The 26,169-nt window shown below is 42.2% G+C and overlaps 3 protein-coding genes across 3 annotated transcripts; 1 reads left to right on the top strand and 2 right to left on the bottom strand.

Annotated features, from left to right (window-relative positions):
- Positions 1 to 1,657: 1,657 nt before the first annotated feature.
- On the bottom strand, positions 1,658 to 12,799 carry mrc1a (mannose receptor, C type 1a). Its single transcript, XM_076080515.1, is given in 31 exon segments — positions 1,658 to 1,890; positions 1,980 to 2,012; positions 2,094 to 2,252; positions 2,693 to 2,809; positions 2,889 to 3,041; positions 3,138 to 3,303; positions 3,412 to 3,644; positions 3,804 to 3,909; positions 4,145 to 4,317; positions 4,427 to 4,535; positions 4,726 to 4,865; positions 4,979 to 5,079; positions 5,248 to 5,312; positions 5,410 to 5,573; positions 6,071 to 6,109; positions 6,235 to 6,379; positions 6,476 to 6,554; positions 6,692 to 6,807; positions 6,894 to 7,093; positions 7,640 to 7,788; positions 8,093 to 8,208; positions 8,300 to 8,416; positions 8,496 to 8,653; positions 9,439 to 9,621; positions 9,708 to 9,848; positions 10,011 to 10,124; positions 10,218 to 10,373; positions 10,853 to 11,026; positions 12,049 to 12,450; positions 12,548 to 12,644; positions 12,647 to 12,799. Coding segments are annotated over 31 exon segments (4,371 nt in total). The 5' UTR covers positions 12,680 to 12,799.
- Positions 12,800 to 14,998: 2,199 nt separating this feature from the next.
- Positions 14,999 to 17,731, bottom strand: LOC142937303 (transmembrane protein 236). Its single transcript, XM_076080150.1, has 4 exons — positions 17,353 to 17,731; positions 17,115 to 17,187; positions 16,253 to 16,376; positions 14,999 to 15,696 (listed from the first exon to the last, which is right to left on the bottom strand). Exons 1-4 carry the CDS (start codon positions 17,622 to 17,624, stop codon positions 14,999 to 15,001), a joined length of 1,167 nt encoding a protein of 388 aa, XP_075936265.1. The 5' UTR covers positions 17,625 to 17,731.
- Positions 17,732 to 18,719: 988 nt separating this feature from the next.
- hacd1 (3-hydroxyacyl-CoA dehydratase 1) lies at positions 18,720 to 25,098 on the top strand. The gene is made up of 7 exons (XM_076080661.1): positions 18,720 to 18,838; positions 20,674 to 20,791; positions 20,883 to 20,901; positions 21,018 to 21,106; positions 21,473 to 21,594; positions 23,087 to 23,265; positions 24,030 to 25,098. The coding sequence occupies exons 1-7, from the start codon at positions 18,720 to 18,722 to the stop codon at positions 24,110 to 24,112; spliced, it is 729 nt and encodes a 242-aa protein (XP_075936776.1). The 3' UTR covers positions 24,113 to 25,098.
- Positions 25,099 to 26,169: the final 1,071 nt, after the last annotated feature.

Here is a 26,169-nt window from a genome sequence, read left to right as displayed (position 1 = left end):
ATAAACCGAAGACCCAGAGCTCGTTTGGGGAGAATTCTTGGGCATTGGTGCTGCAAATAAAACCCTCTTATGAGAAGTGAGAGTTGAGTAAATCTCCCGAGGATTAGCTGCGACTGCCTCAGAGGGCTGCAGTTTCCATGGAGAACGCTGCCTCATGTTCAACATTAGGTGATGGGGGGGGGGCAGCTGCTGGTAGGGGGGACTGAATGAAGGACGCCTGACAGAGTAAAACTTAGAGCATTTTAAAGTGAGCATGAATCATTTATAATTTCAAACACAAATCACTTAAAAAGAAAAGAGATTTACAGCTGGAACACTTGGTAGTTTGCTCTAAACTGGGTTAATTATCTTGTACAAAATAACCTTTACACATTTATATTTTCAAAATCATGCATTTTTGGCCATTTTAAATGAGCTTTTACATTTGGCTGACATTTAATAATCTGATCAAACGCCTCACTTTTACCAACAGGAGTTATCTAAATAACCTACAATCATCTGGTATGTATATCAGCAGTAAGGAGACACAAAACCACAGCAAAATACAAACAAGGAAACGTCATTCTTGTGCAGTTTGCAATCAAAAGTGTATACTGCTGTACTGTAGTTGCCTTTATGGAGAAGGGATCTTGTGTGTGAAAAAAGAAACACTGATACTCTGATCCTGTCACATAAGTTTCACCAAACAATAACAATTTCTCAACATTTCCACATAATTGTTGGCAGAAGAAGGCAGGAAGCAAGCATCCCCATCCCACTGTTACCCCTGTAATCATCTCAATAAAGGTGATCCGTCACTTAAATCCAGACTGAAATATCTCAACAACTATTGGATGGATTGCCATAAAATAAAGTTGTACAGAGATTCGTGTTCCTCAGAGGATGAAGCCCACTGACTTTGGCGATCCCCTGACTTTCCATCCAGCACTGCAAAGAGGTTGACTTTTTGGGCTTTAAGCAAAAACTCTCAACAACTATTGGACGCATTGCCATGAAATTTGGTTTACAATATTCATCAAAATATCTTTTTTAAATAAACACTCAGTATTAGTCACTTTTTAAAGTCTTGATGCATTTTATCGCAGCTCTGCAAATCGTGGTTGAAATTTGTTGGCCTGATTTTCAGAAGAAAAAAGTGCGAAAAAAGACAAAAATTAAATTTTGTTTTTTAATTTGTTTTATTGAGCATCTATTTACAAGTTGTCAGGCATAAATAGACTGATGAGCAGCCCACAGAGAATAATAACAAGCATCCCAGTTGAGAAAAATCTGATAATTGTACTAATAAAACATCTTCACCTGTCATGATTCCTAACTGGTGTTTGGTCTTCAAATGCTCTTGATTATCTTGATTGGTAAAAATAAAAAATAAACTATACACATTTAACAAATCACATAATCATGTAATATTTGTTATGGATCATTCACATATTATCTTGTTCCTATAGTTCACTAAGTGCAATGCCAGTGCTTGTATGAATTATTATAAAATAATTACGAATCATTATCCTTGATCCAGAACTCTTTAAATGGAAAACATATTACAGGGTTTGGTTGAGATCCAGTTACTAAACAGTTAGTAAAGTGAACCAAAATTAAGAATGAAACCATAATCATTCATCCTCATAGTGCTGATTACCACTGAGCTCATGTCTTCCTATGCTTGTTCATTCTCCTCTATGTTGGCCACCAGACCCTTGGTGTCTACAAGGGCTCGGATGGGATTGTTGAAGTATAACTTGTTGTCAAAGGTGCTTTCTCCCAGGACGGGGATGGGTATCCGTTTACGGAAGAGGAGGAAGGCACCGAGTCCAACTACGGCGATTACAACGAGCACTACAGCGACAGTGATGCCAGCAGACCCGTGAGAAGCTTCTTTAACGACTTGGGCTGGGGAGGCAAAACATACAGAAGTATTAACAGTGACACAACTGCAGTTTGAAAGATTATATTTGAAATATGATGGTCAAATAACTTACCAACAGATGGTGGCTTTTCTGTAGGTCTAATAACTGAAAAAAGAGGATAAATGCTCAATGTAAGTGACTGATGGGTCAAATTAAAACTATTGTACAACAGTTGATTAAATTTACCTTTGGCTGTTTTGCAGATGTAAGACTTGTATCTGCTGCAGCTGTTTGTGCTCCACTGTCCACTTTCAGAGTTGATGTCCACACACAAATCTGACTTTGGCATCCCTGTTTTCCAGTTGACGTAGTCCACAACATTGTTATCGATCCACATCCACTCACCTGAAACAGGGAAGCTCGTTTACAGTAAACTTCAGCTCATGTGCCTCTTGTCACTTAGTCACAGAGCTAAGCACCCAATTTTCCAACAATATTCATTCCGCTGTACAATAGAAAAGATTTTCAACCCATTTGCTTGGTTGCCACTCTACAGTATTTCCTAACCCAAAAGAAACATGCTTGAAAAAATTTACTTTATCAAAAAGAAGTGTGATTGTATTGAAGTCTATGAGAAAATGACTCTACTTCTCAGTTGATTTGTTACCTCAGTAAACATTATAAACATGAGTTTATGATCTCAATCTCTAGTTTCAAGTCTTCCTCAATACAGCATGATGTTCGTTTAGTAGATCATGATCCCATTTGGAGTAAAATAGACGATAAAGCAGGCTATGCTTTTGGGCGGGGCTACCTTGAAAAAAGGAATTGCAAGACAAGCTCACCTTCATGAGTCTTGTAGAGGCCGATCCAGAAGGACTTGGCACCGTCCTGCAGAAGCTCCAGGTTCTGTTGTATGAACAGACTCTCCTGAGGGTCCTCAATACTCACCAGAGAGGCACCTGATGAACAATAGCACACTGTCAAAATTGCATACACATACAACTTGTAATTTATTAGAAAACATTCTTCATAACGTACGCATTTTCAGACATTCAACTGAAGCATGGGCCCAGTTGTTCACCACTGAGCTCATGAAGGAATAACAATGGCCTCTGAAAGGTATCCAGGTTTTCTGTTTCTTTGGTTCTGGACAGTTGCCGGGGAGTTGTGGGGGCTCAGTGGGTGCTACGACTGAAAAAGAGACGGGACAATGCATTGCTAGGCGTGCCTAGTGTTTGGTAATGTACAGTATATAGTGCAGGAGAACCAACAGAGGGATTGTCTGACCTGGTGACCTCTTGCAAAGGGAATAGTAGGTGTTGCTACATGGTGCAGTCTTCCATGTTTTGTCCACATCCATATACACACAAGCATAGTTGTTTTTAGGCTCATTTGTGCCCCATTTGGTATAAAACAGCAGCCAGTTATCGACCCACTTGAACCGCCCACCAGTCTGTGAAAAAAACAAAAAACAACTTGCATTTAAGTTGAAACAGAGCCAAAATCCTGTTTGACATCCTGTTTGAACTAGTGGTAAACAGCAAGAGGTAGAGCCTTTTACCTCATTGCTGTTGAGGCCGATCCACACAGGCTCATTGTACTTGGAAATCTGCAAGTTGACGTATGCCTGGGTGACGGGGTTCAGGATACTGGTCAGATCTGCATCGTCTGCTTGGCACTGCCTCCTCGCCTCGTCCCATTTCATCTTCTGGGCCACCAGTTTGTAGGAGTCATTGCCAAGCTTATAGAAAGCCTTTGGTAACACAGTTGTGGCTGGGACTGCAATCTGAGAATCTTTGTAAACAGGAAACATCATGAAAAGAAAAAACATCAAGCTGAAACCCAAAACTCTAAATTGATGTTGTGCCCAGTTTGCATTTACAGAATTACGTTTGATAATGAACTATATCACTGTAACTCATGTTGGTGTGGCTTTGCTCACATTTTACTCACCAGTGTTTCTTTTGCAGATGAAGCCATGTTTTGAGTGACAGTCTTCCACCTTCCATAATCCTGTCATTTTGGAGTTTATTCCTACCATGATCACACAGTCAAACGTCTGTCAGGCAAAAAAACATACATCAGTTAGACATTTTAAATGTCTGAAGTCAGGATATACAAGGTTCTTTTGTGACGGTGACAGGCTGTCTAGCGATAGAAGTACATTTTCACGTGTCTTTCATGCTTTTTTCACACTTCTTTGCAACTAATCTACAAGAATATGACCATCACATTGTTGAGATGGACAGTTGGGCAGATACAGTTTTGAATACAGGAGCTGAAGTTGAAATAACCTCATCATTAAATGAATAACGTCCATCAGGCATGGATACTGGATGCCCTTTTGCCCAGTTGGTGTATGAAATGGCTTTGCCATCCGTCCACACAAAGCGCATCTCCCAGTTGACGTCGTTCATGCCGATCCAGAAGTTGTCATTGTATCTCAGCATCTGCATTGTCAGGAATGCTATAAAGGAAGACACAATTCATCTTTAACTCCCTTAAAATTGTGGGTTGATTACGTCCCTGCACAATGAAATGTAACCTTAACAGACAAACACAAAGAAAACGCTCACCTTGCTCTCTCTCCTTCGTGATAGAAACCAGATTTCCTCCATGGTTTATGCAGTGCTTCCTGGCATCCTGCCAGTTCTTATTGTCAACCCCCACAACTATTTTGTAGCACTGTGTAAACAAGATTTGCACTGTGTGTTAGAATAACACGGAAAGGGACAGTAGGCAACCAGTGTGAAACACATTTTACCAGAACAGATTTAAGCACATCTGAGAGTTTAAATCGAATCCTAAAAGTAGGAGTAGGAGATTCAGCATTGTATTGGAGTAATCCGTGTCGTATGCAGTTATATATCATTACCTTTCCTTGGAAAGCGAGCCACTCTGGTGCACATCCTCCCTTAGGAATAGTGGTTGGGGCCATTGTTGCATTGATAAAATTATTGCTTCTTTTGCAAATGGAAGGTAGCTCCATACCACAGTTAATGTCATTCCAGTGCCCTATATGTGCAGAGTTTATAGAGAACAATGAATAAATAATTAAAAGAAATTCATTATTAAGTCGGACTAGCTTTTATTTCTGAAACCACCACAGTATGGAGTGTTAGACTCACCCATGGCCCTGTATAAAGACACACAGTTTTCATCATTATTAGAAAAGTTGGGCTCATTATGTTCCCATGAAGTGTATGTTACAGGTGTCCCATCCACCCAGCTGAAAATGGAGAGGAGACAACGAACAAGACGTCACTAATAAGAAAAAACTCAACATCTTTGCTTATGTTTTGTATCAAATTTCAGACGAGACTTCGACGAATGGTTAACGGGAAGTACCCAGCACACCGACAGTGGTAGTGTGCCTAAACAATGTGGTGTGATTTACCTGAATGATTTATCCAAATTCACGGTCATGCCGATGAAGTATTGTGCTTCATTGCCCTTTACTATCTGTTGGAACATCACAGTGAGAGAAACATTACATTAACGTTAAATCAAAAACAATTGTTACATTGGGGGGGGGGGGGGAGTATTAAGAATTTCTTGCCAGTTTCCAGAGGAACTTCCTCTCACTCTCTCCCGTGATGACCGCAAGATCACCAAAGCTCTTTTTGCAGACAGCTCTAGCAGATTCCATGTCTAGAGTGTCCTTGTTGATGAAATAATGTGTGTCATTGTATAGAAGCCAGCCATCTTCGGTGGTGTTGTACACTGTAAAGAGAACAAAACTGTTATCAGATGTCTTTCAGATACAGTATCAGGGATCGATGGAAAACAAGAGTCTACAGCCATGCTGGCAGTTCTGTGAGACACGGCGGTGCTTTGAGCTAAATGCTAATACAAAGTTGAATGTGTATTATGTTCACCAACATGTTTTAATTAGCACTAAACACAAAGTACAGCTGAGGCTGATAAGACTATCATAAATTTACAAGTATTTAGTCATAAAGTAATTTATGAGACGCATTTTTAGATATTCCACTAAATGCCAAAAATGTCAGGAGATCACCGTCGTCGTAAGGCTTTATACTTATGAAAAGATTAATGTTTGAACAAAATTTCATAGCAATTTGCTTCGTAGTTGAAATATTTTACTCTGGACCAAAGTGGTGGACCGACAGACTGACATCGTCATCCGTTAAGCACCTAGCATGACTAAAAAGAGAATTGGTGAAACAGAAAGAAATGAAGCCACTGCTGAAATGTACCTGTTTCAACCGTGACAGGCTCAGGTTTGGGAGTCACACCTGAAAGTACAAGAAACATGAGGTCTTAACGATGAGCAAAGCACTACTCAACCACCACATATCTTACTTAAAAACAAATGTCTCTGTGTGAACTGCAGCTCCATGATGAGACCGGTTGGTGTTACCTTTGCCCATCTGGCATATCCAGTCCTTGTAGTCCTCACAGTGCACATCATTCCAGTGCCGTCCGTAGTAAAAGTGGACTTCTGCACAGTGTTCGTTGTCATTGTGGTTGTTTGGTTCCCCATAGCCCCAGTTCTCAAAGCCGAACTAGGTCACAGTTTTGGGGAAATACACATAATTAGGGCCAGGGTTGCGAATAACAGTGAGCAAAGCCTTTTGTGACAACAATGAGGTGCTACATACAGGTGACCCATCGGACCATCCAAAACCTGCATTGGTACCAAGGCTGAGGCCAATCCAGGCTGGATCAGTGGAATGAAACCTTTATGACAGCAGAGAAAAACAGCACTGATCACTTGAATGGTTGAGTAGCATAATACTAATTCTGACATACACGTTTACGCAATCTACATATACAATATATATATATATATATTTATATACACAAAGGTAACGTACGGAGCGTTGTTCAGGTCCTGCATATTGTGTATGCTCATCAGGTCCCCTCCAATGGCCCTGCAGAAATCCCGCGCTTCAGGCCAGTTCTTCTTCTCGGGCTTAGATTTCTTGTAAAGCTTTTTAATGAGTGAAAAAGATACGTTGAGTTTTGTGTTCTTAAAATTGCACCATGTTCCCAGATTAGTTGAGTTAGTCCTCCTACTTTGTAGCAGACGCTCCTCTTGGCGGCGGGGGTCCACCCGGACTCGCAGCTCAAGGCCGGGGTGGTGGGCGGGACTGTTGTCACATGTACACCCTCTGCTGGTTTCTTACAGATGTACTTCTCCTTGTCGCTGCAGCTGACAACATCCCATAATCCAGCGACAACCCCAGTGGTCATGGCAACGCATCCCTGCTTTCTGTCTTTTATTAAACACGCCAAAAGAAACGGGGAAAAATATCGATAAACTGAGCTCAAAGGTGTGACGATTACGATCAATTATTACGATTAAGGAAGGTGTTATGGAGTAAATAATGAGATCCAGAGCCAGTATTCTGTGAGGCTGTATGTTGTGCTTTGAGTTTAGCATGCTAACGTTTGCTAATTATCTTTAAACTAAAACTGCGGTGGTAAAGGACATCAGTTTTGTTGGTATTTAGTCATAAACCAAAGTATTTGATGAATTCATCACCTCATGATGACGCTGGATAAAAGATTGAGGAACCACCGAAGTTATGACAAGTCTTCCTGAGGGGAACATAAATGTCTGTACAAAATAGTTGATTCAGTCTGAACCCAAATTGATCTTCATAGAGTCATGCCTTTAGCATAGTTAAAACTAAAACCTGTAAAAGATTACATTAACCTTCCCATCCAGTCAAAATGTAAGCACATACAACCTGTTGCATCAGACACAATTCCAATGGTTAGGAAGCACAGATACACAGCTGAAGAGAGGTGTGCTGTACCTGGCATGCCCACATTGAAATGAGTGAACGTGACTTTTCTTCTGGTGGTCCACTTGAAAGTGTTAATGTCGACTGTGTTGGATAAACCGGTCCAGAAATACTTCTCTGGCCTCAAACCCACCAAACTGACCAAGAAGGCATTCTCATATCTGCATGAAAACAATATGAAAGCAGAAAGGTAAGCAATGAAATCTTTTCAAAATAAAGCCTGAGATTTTTTAGGATTAAGTGGAAACTAATCTTCACTTTTAGCAAAGTTTAAAACACAGACAAACTATTCCTAGCTTTAACATATGTTCAAAATTGGACTTATTACAGCATTCAACTCTTGTTATAAGACTTAAGCTAATCAAACTCAATGAAATACTTTAAAAACAGGTGTGTCAGATAATTTTGATCACTACAATATGGGGCAAAAGTTTACATGAACGCGACATAAATAAGAAAATATACCTATCAGCCACATCCACCACGTAAGCACCAGCCTCTGAGCATGTCCGCTTTGCCTCATCAAAGGTTTTTGTCTCAGATCCAATGTTGTAACAATAAGAACCAAATCTGATTGAGCCCTTGTGATGATAAAAAAACAACATAGTGAGACTAAATCTGATAAAAGCTTTGTTGTACGATCATTATATTGAATGAAATAACATCACTCACAAGCTTGCAGCCCGGGTTGGCTTCCTCTTGGGCGCCTTCAGCTGGTCTAGTGGAGGCCTTCTTCTTACAGATGTATCCGTACGTCTTCTCACACATGTGGTCAGCCCACCTCGCGTCCTGTATGGGCCACAATCAGCAGATGAGAACAACACCGCTCACGTCGATCACTCCATTCATCACCTTTTGCATTTGTTACCTTTCCTCTGATGACAACGCAGTCTTCCTGCAAGTTGGTGGCATGAGATGGCTCATTGGTCTGCCACTGGGTGAAGGTAACGTGGGAGTGGTCGGACCATTCAAACAGCATCTGGTTCTTGAGATCATTCAAGCCAATCCAGAGCACATCTGTCGGCACTGACGGGTTTAAATGCACGTGTAGATGTTAATGTGGTACCATTTTTCACATTTGATTTCTTCTGTGTTTAGTGTTTTTGTTCTTTAGATTAATAGCTTCATATTTTGGGGAATGCGATTATTCATTTTCTTACAGAGAGTTAGATCGAGATTGAAGAGGATCGATAGCACTAACATTTCTGTACGCTAAATATGAAGCTGCGGACAATTAGCTTAGCTTAGCTTAGCTTAGCACAAAGACTGAGAAACAGAGGGAAACAGCTAGCTTGGCTAACAAAATCCACCTATCAGCACCCCTAAAGCTCACAAACAAACAAAGTAAATTTTATTAGTTTAATCGCTAACCAAAATAAAGTGTGAAAGCGTCACGGCTGGTGTTGTGCCACACTATTTCCTGTCCCGGAGCAGTGACTTCTTGGAGTCTTGGTTGAACAAAAAAGGATATAACGTGTTACTTAATGAGCTTTAGAGGTGCTTGTAGGTGGATTTTGCTATCTTTGAACCGAGTCAGACGAGCTGCTTCCAGTCTTTATGCTACGTTAAGCTAATTAGCTGCTGGCTGTTTACCCTCACATGTACTAAGCAGATATGACACTAGTATCAATCGTCTCTTGGTGAGACAGCAAATTACTGTATTCCCCAAAATGTTGAACTAATCCTTTAAAATGAAAAGGTTCTCTATTATCAAAGCTTTCCAAAAGCATTACTTTTAGCATACTGTAGGTGATTGTTGTAAAAACTCAACAAATCACTGGAGGAAAAAAACAGACTTATTGCACACTTACAGTATCCAGACTGAGATAGGACGAAGCTCTGCTCTTCTATATTGTGTATGCTGGCCAAATCTCCTCCCTCTTTGTGGCACGCAGCCAAAGCATCCTTCCACATCTTTTTGTTCCTCTGCAGGTAGTAACAGTTACCTGCATACGGAATCCAGTGACTGGGGCAGAAGCTGGGCTGGTCTTTGTCTGTGGAGAGAGACCAAAAGAGGTGAGAACACATTCGGACTCACTCTAATAACAAGCCAGATCATTTGTGAATTATGCTATTTTACTTGGTGGTGGCGGCAGACTGGTGGAGTTTCCTTTGCGACAAATGTAACCAAGTTTCTTGGTGCAGACGCTGCTCTCCCATTTTGAGGCTTTTGCAGCATTTAGGGTGGCACAGGTGAGTCCGGGCTCTGACGAGGGATGACCTAATGGAAACATTGACCCAGGCTTTTAATGTCAAAATTCAGAAGAGCATTGCAACATGTATATAAATGTAATAATTGAAGAAGCTTAGTGTTGTTATCATGCAGCTGGTCACATACATACAATAACGTCCTGCTCCTGTCACAGTGCATGTCTTTACATACCTGGAGCCCAGTTTAAATATCTGAACGGGTTTCCGTTGCTCCACTGCCATCCACTCTCAAAATCCAAGCTGTTCAGTCCAATCCACAGAGATGTTCCCAAAGTATTTGTCAACCCTGCGTCAACCCAAACATTATAATGTATTTTTTTTAATCAAAGGTCAACCATATAACATTGTAGTATGAGTAACTGATAGGTTGATTTCGTACCTGAAATGTACGACTGCTCGTGTAGCTCTACGATGCTGAGGAGGTCGGCTCCCTGCTGCTGGCAGCTCTTCCTGGCCTGATGCCAGGTCAACACTGACTGTGCGTTCCTCTGATACTTAACTCCTGTGACCGGGTCAGTGTCCCAACCTGAGGATGCTGCATTATGGTCGAGAGAGACACAAATGATCAAACTGAGGGAAAACGATTTACTTCATGAGGTAAAAGTAGCGTTATCTGTTGACCTGAATGGATTTTAAGGACAATGAGTAGATGATAGAGAAACATCTTCGACGCCCCTGTGCTGTGCTGTGTTTCATGAAAAAATACAATAGCAAAAGTGAGATCGCTTTCTTTTTCTGCCCCTTTTCCTTCCCCAGTTTAAGAGCAGCGGCAGGGGAACGATGGGCATGAGAGAAGAGGAAAACAACTCATGAGAGGAAGTGGCAGTGTTGTTCTGCTGGGGGAGAGGAGGGGGTCAGAAACCAGACCTGTCAGCACTGACCTCTTCAATGATAGCACTTAGAGGAATTACAGACCAACAAGATAATTCTGCATGGATCGATTAACAGAATTCTTCATATAATTGTGCAACACAATCTCTCCGAGAGCTGTTGATTATCGTGGATGTTTCTTACCTGCACTGGGACAAAAGCCCCATTTCTTGGCTATGTCGTAGTCTCTCTCTGTCGCACACCACAGCTCTCCATCTGAGCGACCCTCCTTAGTGCATTCAGCGTACCACTTCTCCTGGAACTTAAATGGGAACTGACAGGGGCCTCCAAAGGCATTGCCCCCTATCGTGAAAACCTCTGAGGAGACACAGATCGTGAAGTTAAAGACAATCAAAACGCAAGCAAAGCCTGCAAATCAGCAACCTACTAGATATGCACGGCCAAAAGTGTGTGGACACTTGACCATTACACTGAAATATGATTGTTGACCGTGGGCTTTTTCATGCTGCCATAACAGTGACTCTTTGGGAAGGCTTTCCCTAAGACTTAGGAACCTGTCTGCAGGGTTTTGCACACGTTCAGCCACAGAAGCATTAGCGAGGTCGTACACTGATGTTGGGCGAGAAGGCCTAGTTCAAGCTCTTTCAAGATTCAGGCCAGTCAAGTTCTTCAAAAATAATCTAAGAGAAGAGTCTGTTTATGGATCTGCTTCAAGCACAAGGGTGGTGACATGTTGAAGAAGGGCCTCCCTCACACTATCATCTACCATTGTATACAAAGTAGATGAGGTGCAGCAAAGACAGACGTGGTAGTCCGCAATACCTTTGGCTTTCTGCTAGTTTATCATTTACACCGCTGCATTTTAACATATTGCATCTTCTGGCAGATAACTATGTTCAGACTAATAGAGTGTACAGTTTTCCACAACTAAGCGAAATTAGCATCAGGACCGCAACCTGCTTTTTTAATAAATTGGGGTTTGATGTGATTATTTGGTCTTTTTTGAGCAGAATAAAATATATTACAAGTCAAACGGAATCTCAGATCAATCAACTTTGATTTGATCTTAACAAAAAGCGTTGTCAAAAAGAGTTGTTAGTAAGTCCATCACTTAAACAGGCATTTCTTTACATGTAGTTTACAGCCATTGATTACGTGGTCTAAAAATCCTAATTTGCTGAATGTAATATTGCTTGTAAAAAGTTTATTTTTGTCTTTACTTGAAAAATGAAGTATCTGACAATCTCAAGCGTGGGAAGAAAAACCATTCAGCAGGACTTTCTGAACACCCTTCCAACATTTATCAATATTAGACTCTACAATTTACACTATTGGGGCTTTGTCTTTGTTAAAATCGATTGTGTCTCCACAATTCCTACCTTGAAAACCCTTTGAGCAAAGGTCACCCTTGGTGCCAAATATCCTCCAGCGACTCCAGAGCCCTGATCCTTTGTAGATCATTATGCTCCTCTCATTGCGGTTGCCCCAGTTCAGGTGCAGGTCCTGGTCTTTTAGGCCAAAGAGGGTCTCATTCTTGCACTGCCAATGTTGGAGTTCACTGTTCTCGTCACATTCAAAGAGGAGCACCTTCACCCAGTCTTTAATCTCTGTGGCCCCCAGACAGAGCTTGAGGGACAGGCTGAGGACGCGCGACTCGGAGGCCCAACGAAACTGCTGCTCTTTGGCATGAGGGTCACAGATGGCCACCGTCATGGACGTGGCGCTCTCCACCTTCATGCACTTGTTGTGGTTCTCGTTGAAGATCAGGAAGGAGCCACTGTCTGGAGCAGAACATGACAGCATCAACAAATATACTTACAATCCGATCACTCTCGTAAATTTCACTCACAGCAGACAAAATGTGTCAGGGGTACGTACCTATGTCTGCAGTAATGCAGAGGACCTGCAGGAGACAGAGGACCACGGCAACATTTGAACAGGGTAACATTATCCTCAGTGTGTAGTTTGCACTCAGTGGTGGATGTGATCGTAGGAGAGTTTTCCAGTCATGAGAGAAGTGGTCTGGTGTGTGCTAAGGTGTGTGACATGGAGCAACAGTGACACAGAGACATGGTGCTTTCCCCCCCTAATCACAGTGATGGGTATCCTGTCACATGGGGAGCTAAGGTTGGTCAAACGACAGCAATTTCCATGAGCTTCCACAGAGTTTGTTTTGGTAGAGAAAAAAAGGAAGACAGGAAGTGGGAGTCAAGCAATCACAGCTCACTATCTAGCGGCTGAAAGTCACCGCTGTTACTTCAAGAGAACTCACAGTGTCAAGGTGGGATAGTGTTTCTATTTTTAATAAATCAAAGGCAAGAGAGGAACCGGGTGATGAATTTTGGGAATTCATTTATCCAAGCAGGCTTTTAATACATTGCCTTTATCTCAGATTTGTGTTTGATTATAAATAGCCTTTCAGTCTGTATTAAATGTGTGCCAGAGAGCAGATGTCACTCAACAAGACTGGCTTTGAAGAAGTGTCAGAAGCGGGAAGATTAACATCCGATCACCAATGTGACAGTTACACAATTTACTGAGCCAGAGCAAATGAGGATTCAATGAGGTTTGCAGCACTTTGCTGATGTGAGGGTTTTTCGTGGGATAGTAGCCCCCGGGAGGTCCGCGGGGGGAGTGCAGTGATGATACAAGTCAGTAGAAAGAGAGGACAGGAGGAAATCCTGCTTCCTATTGGGGGAAGTGAGCGGAGATCTGACCACGTTGGCCTCATACTGTCTGCAGGGATGCCCAATGGTGCAGACAAATACCTGTGAAATACCTGTCCTTTGTATGGACACAAAGCTTTATCCAACACTACAAGTTGTGCAGTGTATTCTAATAAACTGACACCTACTAATGACATAGTGTAAAAGTTTTACAAAAATCAACAACTGACCATGTAAATCAGGGTTTGTTAGCCTTCTAGCTCACTAATGATTGTAGAAAAGAGAACTTGTTAATAATGCACACCAATATCAAACAAAGGAGATGAGCTGTAGCTTACAGAAGACAAAATGCTGAGTGTTGGGTGGTAAGGCTGCAGAATTAGCAGAAATGATTGATCAGTCAAAATGTTAATCACACAAGATTGAATATAAGTGGGTTCAGGTGAATGAATTCAATCTTCTTACAATAGACATAGCACAAGAGTCAGTAAGAGAAATGTCACTTGATTTAAATATTGTCTGGCATACAAGAAATCAATACAATAGAGATACAATATACCACCACGAGATCTTGTGATCATAACGAGCCACTGGTCTGCTGAGCAGTTGGAGCCAAAACAGCTGACGTTAAAATTTCTCAAAAGGATTGTGTTTTTTTCATGGATACCAGATGAATGCCTCCCTTTAGAAAAACAATGCTGAAGTTTTGTCAGTTCAGCCCCGTGTTACAAGAAGTGGACTACAAATCAGTCCTCGGTTGCACCGGAATCTTTCAACTGCGGGCAGAGAGCCAAATAATGAGAAGTTCAAAGTCGTTTGACTAAACGTACAATTAAATGCAAACAGCCCAGAAATGAGTATCGTTTTTCACCTCATGTTTGTGATTGATTGCATTCTTTTGTTTGCGCCATTTAAACAAGAATTCAGACAAATGTTTGTATTTTTTAAATAGCATGGGATTGTACAGGTGTGTCTTCTAGCTGTCAGTGCTCTTGTGCTCTGGACCATGTAGGAAGACATGTGAGGAGACATTTTTGCAGACTAATGACAGGAAACCAGTTCTATTGAAGAGTGATTGTAAAGAAATGGGATAATTTCCAGCGTTAAAGTTTTGAATGGTGGTCAAAAACATTCTGCATACATGATAAATCACACTCCTGAAACTTAAAACATATATTTGAATGATTTTCTTTATTAATCTTACCAAAATATATGTATCAATGATACAAACTCACACTTTGTTTTTCTACCGTGAATATAACTTAGCAAAGAAAAACCTAATATAAACAACATGGATTTATGCTTTTACATATTCACTGCACTTTATGATGGTAGAAAAAAAATCTGATATAAAATCTCAAATGACATTACATGTACATTCCCAAAGTGCCATGCATGGTGAGGGGTAGACAAATTTAACATAAAGGTAAATAATACATAACACAACACATAATGTCCTTGATGGGAGAACATTGCCTAAGAGCTCCCTTTTGGCCTGTGAAAAGTACCATCATACCATCATGCATTCTGCGTCGCAATTTCATACTTTGGTTTGGTGCAACCGCCTCCTGAATCCTCCTGGCATCCGTCGGTTCCTGATTGAACCTCTTGCTCCTGCTATCTGTTTTAATGTTGAAACATGTCTTTGCTTGACGTGCAGGTCTCAAAAGAACATCCTCTCTGTGTTGAAGACACTCAGCCTGGTGATGAAGTTGAAATAGATGAAGGCCAGGCAGACCAGCAGGTTCTTCATCAGGTAGAGGACGGGTGTGACGAAGCCGAAGAACCCAACGAGGCCCACGCGCACAAAGAAGAAGGGGAAGTCCTGCAACGCCACCCCGAGTGAGGAAAGCAGGGGGCTGTGGGGCATGACCACCACACGCAGGCAAGACAGGAAGCTGAAGATGTAGATGGGGAACACCCAGCCCGAGTAGTAGACAACGGGATGTCCTGCCACCCTCACCATCTCCACTGTATCCATCCAGAACATGAAGCTGTCCACAAACACTTCCGCTCGGGCGTCGCTGGCACACAGGAACCTCAGTGGACCCGTGTAGGCGTACGGAGACATGCGGCACGCCGTGGTGCTCGCCGATCGGGAGCTCAGGCCAGAGATGCTAAACGGCCTCCCGGGGTTACCCGGTATCCCCGGGACCGTCCCGTTGGTCTCCGAGCGAGGCCCCGGTCCGTTCTGGTTCCTGTCGTTGGGCTGGTTTGCCGGCATAGGAGTTAGCCCAGCTTGCCCGGGCACAGCTGGCCCGGGCACAGCTGGCCCGGGCACAGCTGGAGTGACAGGCGTCACCTGTTCCACATGTGTGAGGACAGTGGAGGGGATGTCAGCATCCCTCTCCATGTCATTCGCTGGGGAGAGAAAAGTAAAAGATTATACAGAGCAAAGATGAAATCTGCATTTGCTTATGTTGCTCTTCTTCATGTGGTGTTGGAGCTTTTTTAATTAACCAAACATGACAAGAAATAAATATTCAGCAGGATTTTATTTTAAATATTGTTTGGCGAACGAGAAATCTGTATAATAGAGATACAATATACCACCAATAGAGCTTATGATAATAATGCAGCCACTGAGGTGCTGAGCAGTTGGAGCCAAAACTTCCTGAGACAGCTGACGTTACAAATTCTAAAAAGGATTGAGTTTTTCCAAGGAATGCCAGATGAACAACGTCAATGCCTTTAGAAAAACAATGCTGTAGTTTTGTCAGCTCAGCACTGTGTTACAAGAAGTGGACTACAATTGTCCTGCTCACTTCCTCAGTTGCACTCATATCTTTCAACTGCGGGCACAGAGCCGAAGAATGAGACGTTAAAAGTGTTCTGGATGAATTATACAAAATAACTGTTCAGGACCTAAAGCACCTGTTGAGTGATTTGCGTAACGTGTTCAGAGAGCGGCGCTCACCCTGGCCGGTCAGTCTGCAGTGGCGTATCCTCTCCACAACGTCAATGCAGATGAGAGAGAAGAGGACTAGTGACACAGGGAGCTCCGTGAACGTATCGTGTTTCATGTTGTTATTTATCTGAACCTGGGCAAACAGCCAGAAAATCATTAGTTGAAACATACTGGAGCATTTAACTTAATTACTTACTAAATTCAATATGGAACGCATTCATTTACCTCAACAATAAAAGGACCTTTGCACCAATAATTTACATCTACATGTCTGATCTCTAGTTCTGGGTTTGTGGGCTAAAAATCTCTTGCAGCGCTGGCATTAGGCTGAGTCAGGACTTCATACCAACAGGACACAGAACAAAGCAGACAAGCTGGTCATCTTAGCAGAATTTATGGCTCTTATGTAAAAGACACCAGATAAGCAAGAGCCAAAAGGTCAGCTTGGGCTCTGCAAAAAGGGCCACATAAAACAACAAATAGGACCTGGGCTGCAGCCAGCCAGGAAGTGAAAATGTGCCTCATGGACAGATGATTTGACAAGGACCGCTTGGACAGGAAGAGGGACCAAGCTGCTTATCAGTAGCTCCTTATCCATATTCATCCCCCGAGAACCAAAAGGTTCCTCACAAATCATCACCTTTATTTCACTCACAGATACCTCATCCTGGGATTCCACTCACCCACAACATTTCATATCAATATTTTTCCAAAGGTAAAGTTGTGGCGAGTATTTTTTTTAAGTTTCAAGAAGCTTCTTTGTATGGCAGACACAATCATCCAAAAATAACTACAAAGGGATCAACAATAGCAGTCTGACAGGGGTCAAAGTTCCTGATTAGAGTACAGATGAACTGATGTGATGTTGTACCTCAGAGCTGGCGATGAGAAAGGCAAAGCAGGGTAATGTTGAAAGGATCACATATACGAGGGCCACAGGCCTCCTGATACAAAGACAAAGGAAGGTAAAGAAAGTAAGGAAGGAACATAAAGGGCAGCTTAGTGCAGTCCAGACCAGCCTCAGATGAAACCGCTGGTCAGGTCTCAGTCAGCTGCTGACCATTCACTCTGAGGCCCCTGACATCAGGACAAAGGCGGGAGAAACTCACCACTTCTTCCTCCCAATGAGAAACTTCTTCTTCATGAAGACCATATACTTCATGGGCACCCAGACCAGCAGGGCGGTGGAGGTGACGTAGGCGATAGAGGAGGCCACGATCAACCAGTAGGCCGTGCTGCCGTCTCCGGGGGGCTGCGCCGACGTCTTGACCTTCGCTACGATGACGGCGAACCTCTGCATGACGATGAAGAGTGGCACGCACAGGCCCGCAAACTGCAGCACCTCGCACAGGGCGAACTTCAGCGTCCTCCCCGAGCCCATGCTGCGGAGCTCAAAAAAAGAAAAAGAAGGGAGGGAGAAGGGGGCTGTTGTCGCAGTGAGGCGACCCCTGTCCCTCTGAGGGCTGGTCAGGCCTCGGACCGGCGCATTGTCTGCCTCCACTAGCATTTTCCACACACCACGGCCGTGGCTCTCTGCTCACCCAACTGCTTACACTGCACTAGGCATTGTGTGCCTTCGGTGTGATGGGGATGTGGCTGGCCCTTTACTCTCTTTATACACGGGGTAAAAACAAAAGGTTGTCTACCTCTGCACCCTGAGGGACATGCTTGTCCTACAGACATCTGGGATGATTTAGTCCTGAAAGTGATGCTTCAAAGATTATGAAGCTAAAATCCAGTTTTATTAATCAGCCACACATGACCTATATTATTCAGAGCATCTAAAATACATGTAGCCTTGCATTAGTTGTACCCTATATTCTGCATTTTCCAAAACCAGCAAGTGGTGGACTTGATAACACCCAGAGAAAAAGCAACATCCAAGGCACTTGTGGCTCTTCTCATGTTTAAACATTGCCATCTAGTGGCAAAATGTGATAACTACAAAGAGTCACATGTAACAAATACTAAAAACATATCAGTGTTTTCTTAATACACTGCTTCAACAAATCAATTTTCAGCAAATTCAGGTAAATTGATTAGAATAAGACTTAATGCGTCCTGAAACAGCTGGACATTGTGCAGACCTCAGACACCTGAACCTTTAATTAAGGAAATGGATCAGGATTAGGTAATCTGCACTATGATTAGTTTACACACATTAACGCAGGATGTATCACAAGTTACTGTTGCTCACTTTTAACAAATGTAATAAACTAGTATACTTAAGCAATTAGGCTTAATAGCATTTCCAATACTACACTTTTACCTGTAAGAGCAGCCTATTTCTACACTATAATAACAGTCCCTGGCCCACCGGCAGGCCACGCACTTGTTTGCAGCACTAGTCCCGCGAGAGAGAGAGAGAAGGGGGGGGGGGGGGGGGGGGCAGGGATGGATGACCCTGCTGCTCCCCTCCCTCCCTCCCTACCAGCCCCAGCTGTCAGCTCTCTCCCTTGACTCCCCCCCCGGCACCATGGCGTCCAGCGAGGATGACGGCACGGTTGAGGAGAAGGAAAACAACAACAAGAGGAGAACAAAAAGCGCCCTCGCTACCGCATGGCTGACTTTCTACAACATCGCCATGACCGCCGGGTACGTGCGTTATATTCCGCCTATTAATAAGAAAACCCTATAAATTAGCCGCTCCCTAAAAAACTGTACGCGCGTGTTGCTGTTTATAGGACTGTGCGAGCCCAAAGTGCCTGTTCAGCTCGCTCAATTTAGCGGCTCGTGACAGTTGGGGGGAACTTGAGTGAACAATTTGGTATTTGAAAAATATATAGAAATATAAGTGTTGGGCTATTTGTGTGAGTGTTGGAAAATGAACGAATCGTGTTGGGTTAAAGTGACAGGCTCGCGCTGCAGCCGTGTCCAAATAGGGCTGACTGCATGGGGGTGTCAGCGTCGAGGCCCACAGCGCGCCCGACAGTTGCAGTGATAAGTATAGCCGGAGCGCGCTGACACTGGAGCTCAGGTCTGGGACAGTGAAGTGCTCAATGGGCAGATTTTCTTTTTTAAATAATAACAACATAACATTTGTGAATAGCAGACAGAGCGCGTTGTTTTATAAACTGTCCAGATGTGAATCAATACTCATGTCACTTATCAATAGGTCAATACAACAGCTGGCACTCACCAGATCAATGACACGCCTCCAGTTTGCAGTGGAAGAAGTACTGTACTTACTTACCACAGTCTAGAAATACTGTGTTGCAAGTAAAAGTCCTCAAAATATCACTTACAGTATCTAAAAGTATCAGGGAAATGTACGAACGTGAGCTAAGATGATACTTTATTTATACTTTATCATCAGTAGAAGTACAAACAAGTACAATAAATAAGTAAATCGCAAAAAACAACAAAAGCTATGAATACAATACGATCGGAGTGAGTGGTTGGGTACAGATTATTGCACATATGACGTAATATGAAGTGCATATATTGCACAGAGTATTTATATTGCACATACATACATTGATACTGATGTTGCACATGAATGAATGAATGAATGAGTAATTGGGAGCAGTGTTGGTTGTGCAGTCTGATAGTATAAGTATACTGAAGTATTAAAAGTTAAAGCACTCAATGCAGGGACGTGACCCAGTTATGCTATTATATATTAATAGATTATTATTACTCGTGCATTAATGTAAAAACTGGATTTTACTGTTGTTACTGTCTGCTTTGTAAAGGACTGCATCTTATGATCATAGTCACTATCATCATCAGCGGTTCTTGTACAAACTGTTGGGTAGTTTGATTTATAATAAAGAATCATGTTTTATAGGCTGTTAGTTTGTTTTGTGTACAAAACTGATGAACGTGTTATGAAATCTTTTCAGCCGCCGTTCTCTTGACCAAAGTACTATAATAGAAACATTCTGTCTGAGTGTCTAAATGTCATGTTTTATCAAGTCAGTCGTCAACTGTAAATATCTATTGTCACTGTGGGGACACTACAAGTTCAGCGCCGCTGTAACTGTGCATAACCTGCACTCACACCATGAGGAAGCACAGGAGCAGCCAGGTTAAAATGTCCTGAAAGCTGCACAGAACACCTGGTTTCTCCTGGTCTTAAGTGTCCTAACTGAAGCTATAATATACTCATGTGTGGGAGTCTGATTCGGATTGTTTTGATTAAGACGGAGGCAGAAAATGGAGAGAAAAGTGCTTGTAACGGGAGCTGTGAGAAGATGCAGTATAGCTTCAGGTTTTAGTTTCAAATAAATGAGCATTTGCCGTGTCAGAAAACACAGTGAGCACAAGTACACGCAGAGCTGAATAACAGGATGTTTATGTTCTTTCATATTCTCTCTTATCAATGCTGGGATACAGGAAACTATGGACAAACTCTTACACCAACCGTCTCACACTAAGTGGTGCCATTATGTTCCCTAATGGTCTTTTGTTGCTTTTTGTTTCTGCAGGTGGCTGGTTTTGGCGATGGCAATGATGCGCTTCTACATCCAGAAAGGCACACGCAAGGGTCTGTACAGAAGTATAGCAAGAACGCTCAAGTTTTTCCAGACCTTCGCGTTAGTCGAGGTAAGAATATGAGTGGAATAGCGTTTGCCGTCACTTGCATGGCTGTGACAGTTCAGAGAAATAACTGATATTTATGTATCTCGTCTTGCAGGTGGCACATTGCGCCTTCGGTATGTGATGATTTTTGTTCACGACTGATGTTATAATGGAAACAAATTTACATTTGCGTGCCGACATCTTTGCAGCTGTAAACTTATTTCTTCTTCTCTCTCCTGCTGCGCTGCAGGGATTGTGAGGACTTCTGTGATTGTTACCGGGGTGCAAGTGTGTTCACGGATTTTCATGGTTTGGTTCATCACCAACAGCATCAGACAGGTGACGAAGGGGTTTTATTGAGTCATACAGACCACGGAAGAGGAGCATCATTTTACTGTTGTTTTCTTTACTGTCTGTGTGACGGACGTGCAAAAGAATTATTATATAATATAATTGTATACCCACACATACAGCGTACATATTTATAACATTCTGTATACATTTTATTGGGACAATTGGGCCTTCTTTTCTGTCTCTATTTTATGCATATGCTGCATAAAAAACAGCAAGAACCCCCGTCCTTTATTATAGTTTTATTTCTTTTGTATTTAACATAATTGCTTCTCTACATTTGCACCTGTCAGCTTTTGACTCAAGTTACTTCCTCTTTCCTCTGCATACTTGCCTGTATCTGTTTAAATGAAGATCCAGAATGAAGAAAGCGTAATCCTATTCCTGGTTGTGTGGACGATGACAGAGATTACCAGATATTCCTACTACACATTCAACCTGCTCCACCACCTGCCGTACTTCATCAAATGGGCCAGGTTGAGATGGCCGGAATGAGCTTGAACTGTCATTACAGTGTCAGACATTGTTGTCTAAGCATGCCGGTCACTGATCTGGCTATTTCCACCCTCTGGCATGCTCCCTTTAAACCAGCTTTACATCAGGAAGTAGTGCAGCCGCGTGTGTGTGTGTGTGTTAAGTATCGCCTGGCTCACACAGAGAGGTGAAGCATGTGTGTGTTTGTTAATTAGCACCTCGTTAGCCATTGTCTTGTTAATGAAGGGTGAACTAACTGCTAACATTGTGCTCTGACAGCACTGGTGATCCAAAACAAACATTACAGAAGACTTTCAATCATTTTAGGGCTTATGTTTGATCAATTATTGAAAAAAGTATTTTCTGTAACGTGCTGTAAATAAATTCTCACAGGGACAGCTAATCCAAAGCTTTAATTATCAACACAGAAAATGTTTAATTGAAACCGCTGTCATGATTATCAGTGATGACGATCGCCAGATTTCTCAGCTCTGGAGTGACATAACGCCGGCCTACTACTGTATGGAGAGCTCTGGTGACGTGGCAGCAGCCTCTCTGCTACAGTAGCTCCGCTGAAATCAGAGTCGTTGGCAGGAACGTCAGCTGTACACATTGATAGCTGTCCAACACGCAGGCTCGGCATCTCACAGCCAAGAGAGCTCACTTCAGAAAATAGTGACGTTTGGGTATCAGTACGAGGTGAGATGTCTCTGCAGACAGAAGGTTCGCCAGAAGAATGAGATTTGTTGTGTCTCATATGATTGTCAGTTTTTTTGCCAGTTACTCTTTTGTTTTGGGTTTTGATTCTTGTGTGTTGGATGCCACTCTCACCCCCCCCCCCCCGCCGCCCTTCACAGCTTTTCTTTAAAGCATGGAGGAGACGCCAGGCCCCCGGACAGCGGCTCATGTTCAGCTGCTCATGTTTTTATGACCATCTGTTTTGGTCATGGAATGTTCGCCCAACATTTCTCTCACATCCGCCGAGACGCTCCCCCGAGCCTTTGCTGTGGTCTCCACTAAACTCAAAGCCCTGAGTCATGGCATATACCGTACTACAGAGGGATGCGGGCTGTGTCACACTTATGTGAAGTGACAGGCAGTTGTAGCAGAAAGCCAAGAAGATGACAGTCTGTTAATGAAGCGCAGCTGTATTCTGAAGTAGATGCTTTTAAGTAAAGCCAACTTCCGCTGAATAATTCCTACCTTTTGATGTTTGTAATTATTGCAATGAAGCACTGGTTTTCATCCGATCATGTGGCCTGCATACCGAGGAATCAAGAGCATAACCCTTCTAATCAACCATTTAGTGCACCGACAGCTGTCAAAAGGCACAAATTGCATTGAAATTAATGAAATTTACAGGTTGCATTTGTTAGTTTTAGTGTAGATTGTGTGTTTAGACATCTATGCATGTGAGTGTTTTAACATCCACAGACTTAAACTGCACGAGTGTTTGTTGCAGGTGTGTGACCTCGTACATCCTTTCCCTCCCAGATACAACCTCTTCATCGTCTTGTACCCCCTGGGAGTCGCCGGAGAACTGCTGACCATTTACGCTGCCCTGCCGTTCGTACGCAGATCTGGAATGTACTCCATGAGGCTCCCCAACAAGTATAACGTGTCGTTCGACTACTACTACTGCCTCATCGTCTTCATGTTGTCCTACATCCCACGTAAGGAGCATTTCTACTCCCACACTGCACGTTATGGTAAAACATGTAAAGGAGGATGACCCCCGGACACCTGTGCATCTTCTGCTCCATGAGACTTCAGAGATAGCTCCTCAAGGTGACAACAAGACTCCAGGAAGTCACTGCGAGGCGAACCATCTTCTGGCTTTTGCTTTACATTCAACCTACAGACATGAGAGTGGTATAAATCTTCTTAATCCACTCTTGGCAAGGAAACAAAATAAGCGTATTTCCCAAAACATCAAACTATTCCTTTGAGCGTTTGAGACCTGCAGCCACCTTTGTTTTTTTTGTGATATAAAGCAGCAGATAATTCAACATCTGAAAATGTATTTGGGAATAACTAACTGATGTTAAAATGCTACGTATAGCATCTTTGTGCCAAGTAAAATTGTTATAAGGGGTGGAAATCGAAGCGTTCCATCTAATACAGCACAACATTAGTGCCGACAATACTGCTTTTAAGAAGCTGCTTTTCATTGAGAATCTAGTCAGGAGTGTTTGTTTTTTTGCTGTTATTCTAACAGGTCTGCCTCCATAATTAAGTTAACTTCAAAATGTGACGTTCATAATTATTTATTCTAACGGAGCCTTTTAATATCTTAGGATGAATGATTGACTGTTTTGGATTATCAAAGTGATTACAGGCCAATTGGAGATGAAGAACCAGAGTAGACTTTTCCTGCCTGTGACATACAGAACAGTAATGAGAAAAGTATTGACTGATCCGGTTTATTCTCCCCCAGTGTTTCCTCAGCTCTTCTTCCACATGCTGCGGCAGAGGAGAAGGGTGCTTCACGGCGAGGTCATAGTGGAGAAGGACGACTAGACAAGCCACCACCTCATGCCTCCGTTTGAGCCAACCTGCCTCCACCGTCACCGTCCCCTCCCCCCCCACACTTCATCTCCATCCTCATCTTTAGCACCATCGGCCGTTACATTCTTCATCGCACGGGACCGCACAGATGACGACCTGTCTGACGAGAGTGACAATCAGGAAGAAAGGAGCTCACCAGTACTGATAATAATAGCTGATCCTAAGTCTTCACAGGATTAATTCCTATCTGAATGGTAATATTGGAAACATGTTTACAGTCCCAGTGTCGCCGGAGCTTGAGACAGAAGCCTGACGTTGAGTCCTTTATTCGCTTAACTTCGCACCCTGTTGCACTGATAAAACATGAGCCCCAGCAGAGTCACACCACCTGTCTGAAGGAGTGAAGGGAAAACCAGAGGCTTCCAGGGAAATGTGAAATGAAACACGGGAGGAAGATTGAAAGTTGCGTCTCCTGAGTTGTCCAAACTTCATCCCCTCCAACCGACCCAATTGGCAGTTGTATTCATTTTTTTTTTAAAAAGTGTATTCCACCAAAAGATATTTTATACAGAACAAGGTTTAAAAAGAGAAAATATTCATAGTTCTATCATACCTCAACAATAAATCTACATTTAGACAATATGCTGCTTTTGTGTACGTTTGTAAATGATGAAATGTGAAATGAGCGGATAATAGTAAGCATATTTCTTAAAGATAATTTATTCACATAACTGTGTCACTTAGAGCAAGCACAGCTCAAAATGAACACGTTGTCTGCTTGGCTCCTGCATTCTTCTATGTTGCTTTGATGTTTACTATGTCAAATTAATTTACAAGAGTGCATCTTAAACAGATTTGAGTCTTCAAAGAGTAGCAGCTTATCGAGAGGCGGTCGTAGATGAGACTTCAATTCAGATTTTTTTGTGAGCACTCGCAGTCTTCAGTCACTGTTGTGTTTGTTTTTTAACATAAAGAATCTCATGTGCGTGTTGATAGAAAGGTAGTTAGGTCCCCTCCTACTAAAGGTGCTATTGTAAGATCACTTCAATCTTCTGTGCAGCTGGAGGAGAGACTGTGTTTGGAGTTGACCTAAAGCAGAAAACAGGATGTGAAATGATTGAGAGGAAATGTTGCATAGCTCATGGTTATTGAAGAAAATCAACATTTTGCTATAATCTGGGTTAGAGAGAAAAGAAAAAAAACAATTAAAGTAAATGTCATAAAAATCTCTGGAAAAATTATTTTTCAAGAAGAAAACAATAAAAATGTGAAAATACCTTTTTGTGCAAAATCAATAAACTAAATTCTACAATACCGTGGAGCGTTTTGTGATGACCTTCACACTCCTCTCATACCAGGTTTGTTTATCTGGATCTGCATCAAAATGTAGAAATAAGATGACGAATACAAACATCTTCTGGGTTTTTACATATTTATTTGTGAGTGTTTCCTTCATCTTTGTTGAAACTCAAGTGTTTTTCTCAACAGGAAACAGTACCTGAGTGCAGAAAATGGCACATTTTATATTTGTAGGTAGGATGCACAGATTTATATCCATAAACACATGTACGTCTGTGTACGTAAAAGTCATGTACGTAAAAGTGAAAAATAAATCTCATAATCACAAAATACTGCATCGTTACGTTAGAGTATTAAACTGTAAACGTGCAGTCTTGAACTAAAACTCAAGCTGATCGTGACTTTTTTCCGCATTTATGTGTAAATATTTGCTTCTACTCATATAAATGGAAATACTATATAGACATTCATGAGGTGAGATAACAGGTTCCTCAAAGATAGCATATCAGCGACATTTCATGTTTTTTTGCGCATCATTTTGCACCTTTTTCATTTTAAGACAACTACATGTTATGAAAAGCACTACGGTAAGTCCACTCGGCTTCATACAATTTATAATTTCCTACAAAACTTGCATAATGAAAATATACATTCAGATATTCAGTTGCATGTGGAATACAGTTTTATAAAATATGTATTGCACTTGCTGGTGATGTTGGACTGGGTTCACTTTGGAGGAGAAAGGCATCTCCTCAGCATCGGACAGATGT

This window comes from Anarhichas minor, unplaced genomic scaffold (assembly GCF_050575085.1).
Source record: "Anarhichas minor isolate MPS153535 unplaced genomic scaffold, ASM5057508v1 ptg000074l, whole genome shotgun sequence".
In the NCBI taxonomy this organism is placed as follows: Eukaryota; Metazoa; Chordata; class Actinopteri; order Perciformes; family Anarhichadidae; genus Anarhichas; species Anarhichas minor.
This window is presented reverse-complemented; position numbering and strand designations above follow the sequence as displayed.

Excerpts from the sequence above, each read along its gene's own strand:
- LOC142937303 (XM_076080150.1), bottom strand. The coding sequence starts at position 17,624 with ATGGGCTCGGGGAGGACGCTGAAGTTCGCCCTGTGCGAGGTGCTGCAG. Across the intron at positions 17,188-17,352 it reads CTCATTGGGAGGAAGAAGTG|GAGGCCTGTGGCCCTCGTAT; the intron begins GTGAGTTTCTCC and ends TCTTTGTATCAG. Across the intron at positions 15,697-16,252 it reads CTGCAGACTGACCGGCCAGG|CGAATGACATGGAGAGGGAT; the intron begins GTGAGCGCCGCT and ends TTCTCTCCCCAG.
- hacd1 (XM_076080661.1), top strand. The coding sequence starts at position 18,720 with ATGGCGTCCAGCGAGGATGACGGCACGGTTGAGGAGAAGGAAAACAAC. Across the intron at positions 18,839-20,673 it reads AACATCGCCATGACCGCCGG|GTGGCTGGTTTTGGCGATGG; the intron begins GTACGTGCGTTA and ends TTGTTTCTGCAG. Across the intron at positions 23,266-24,029 it reads CATGTTGTCCTACATCCCAC|TGTTTCCTCAGCTCTTCTTC; the intron begins GTAAGGAGCATT and ends ATTCTCCCCCAG.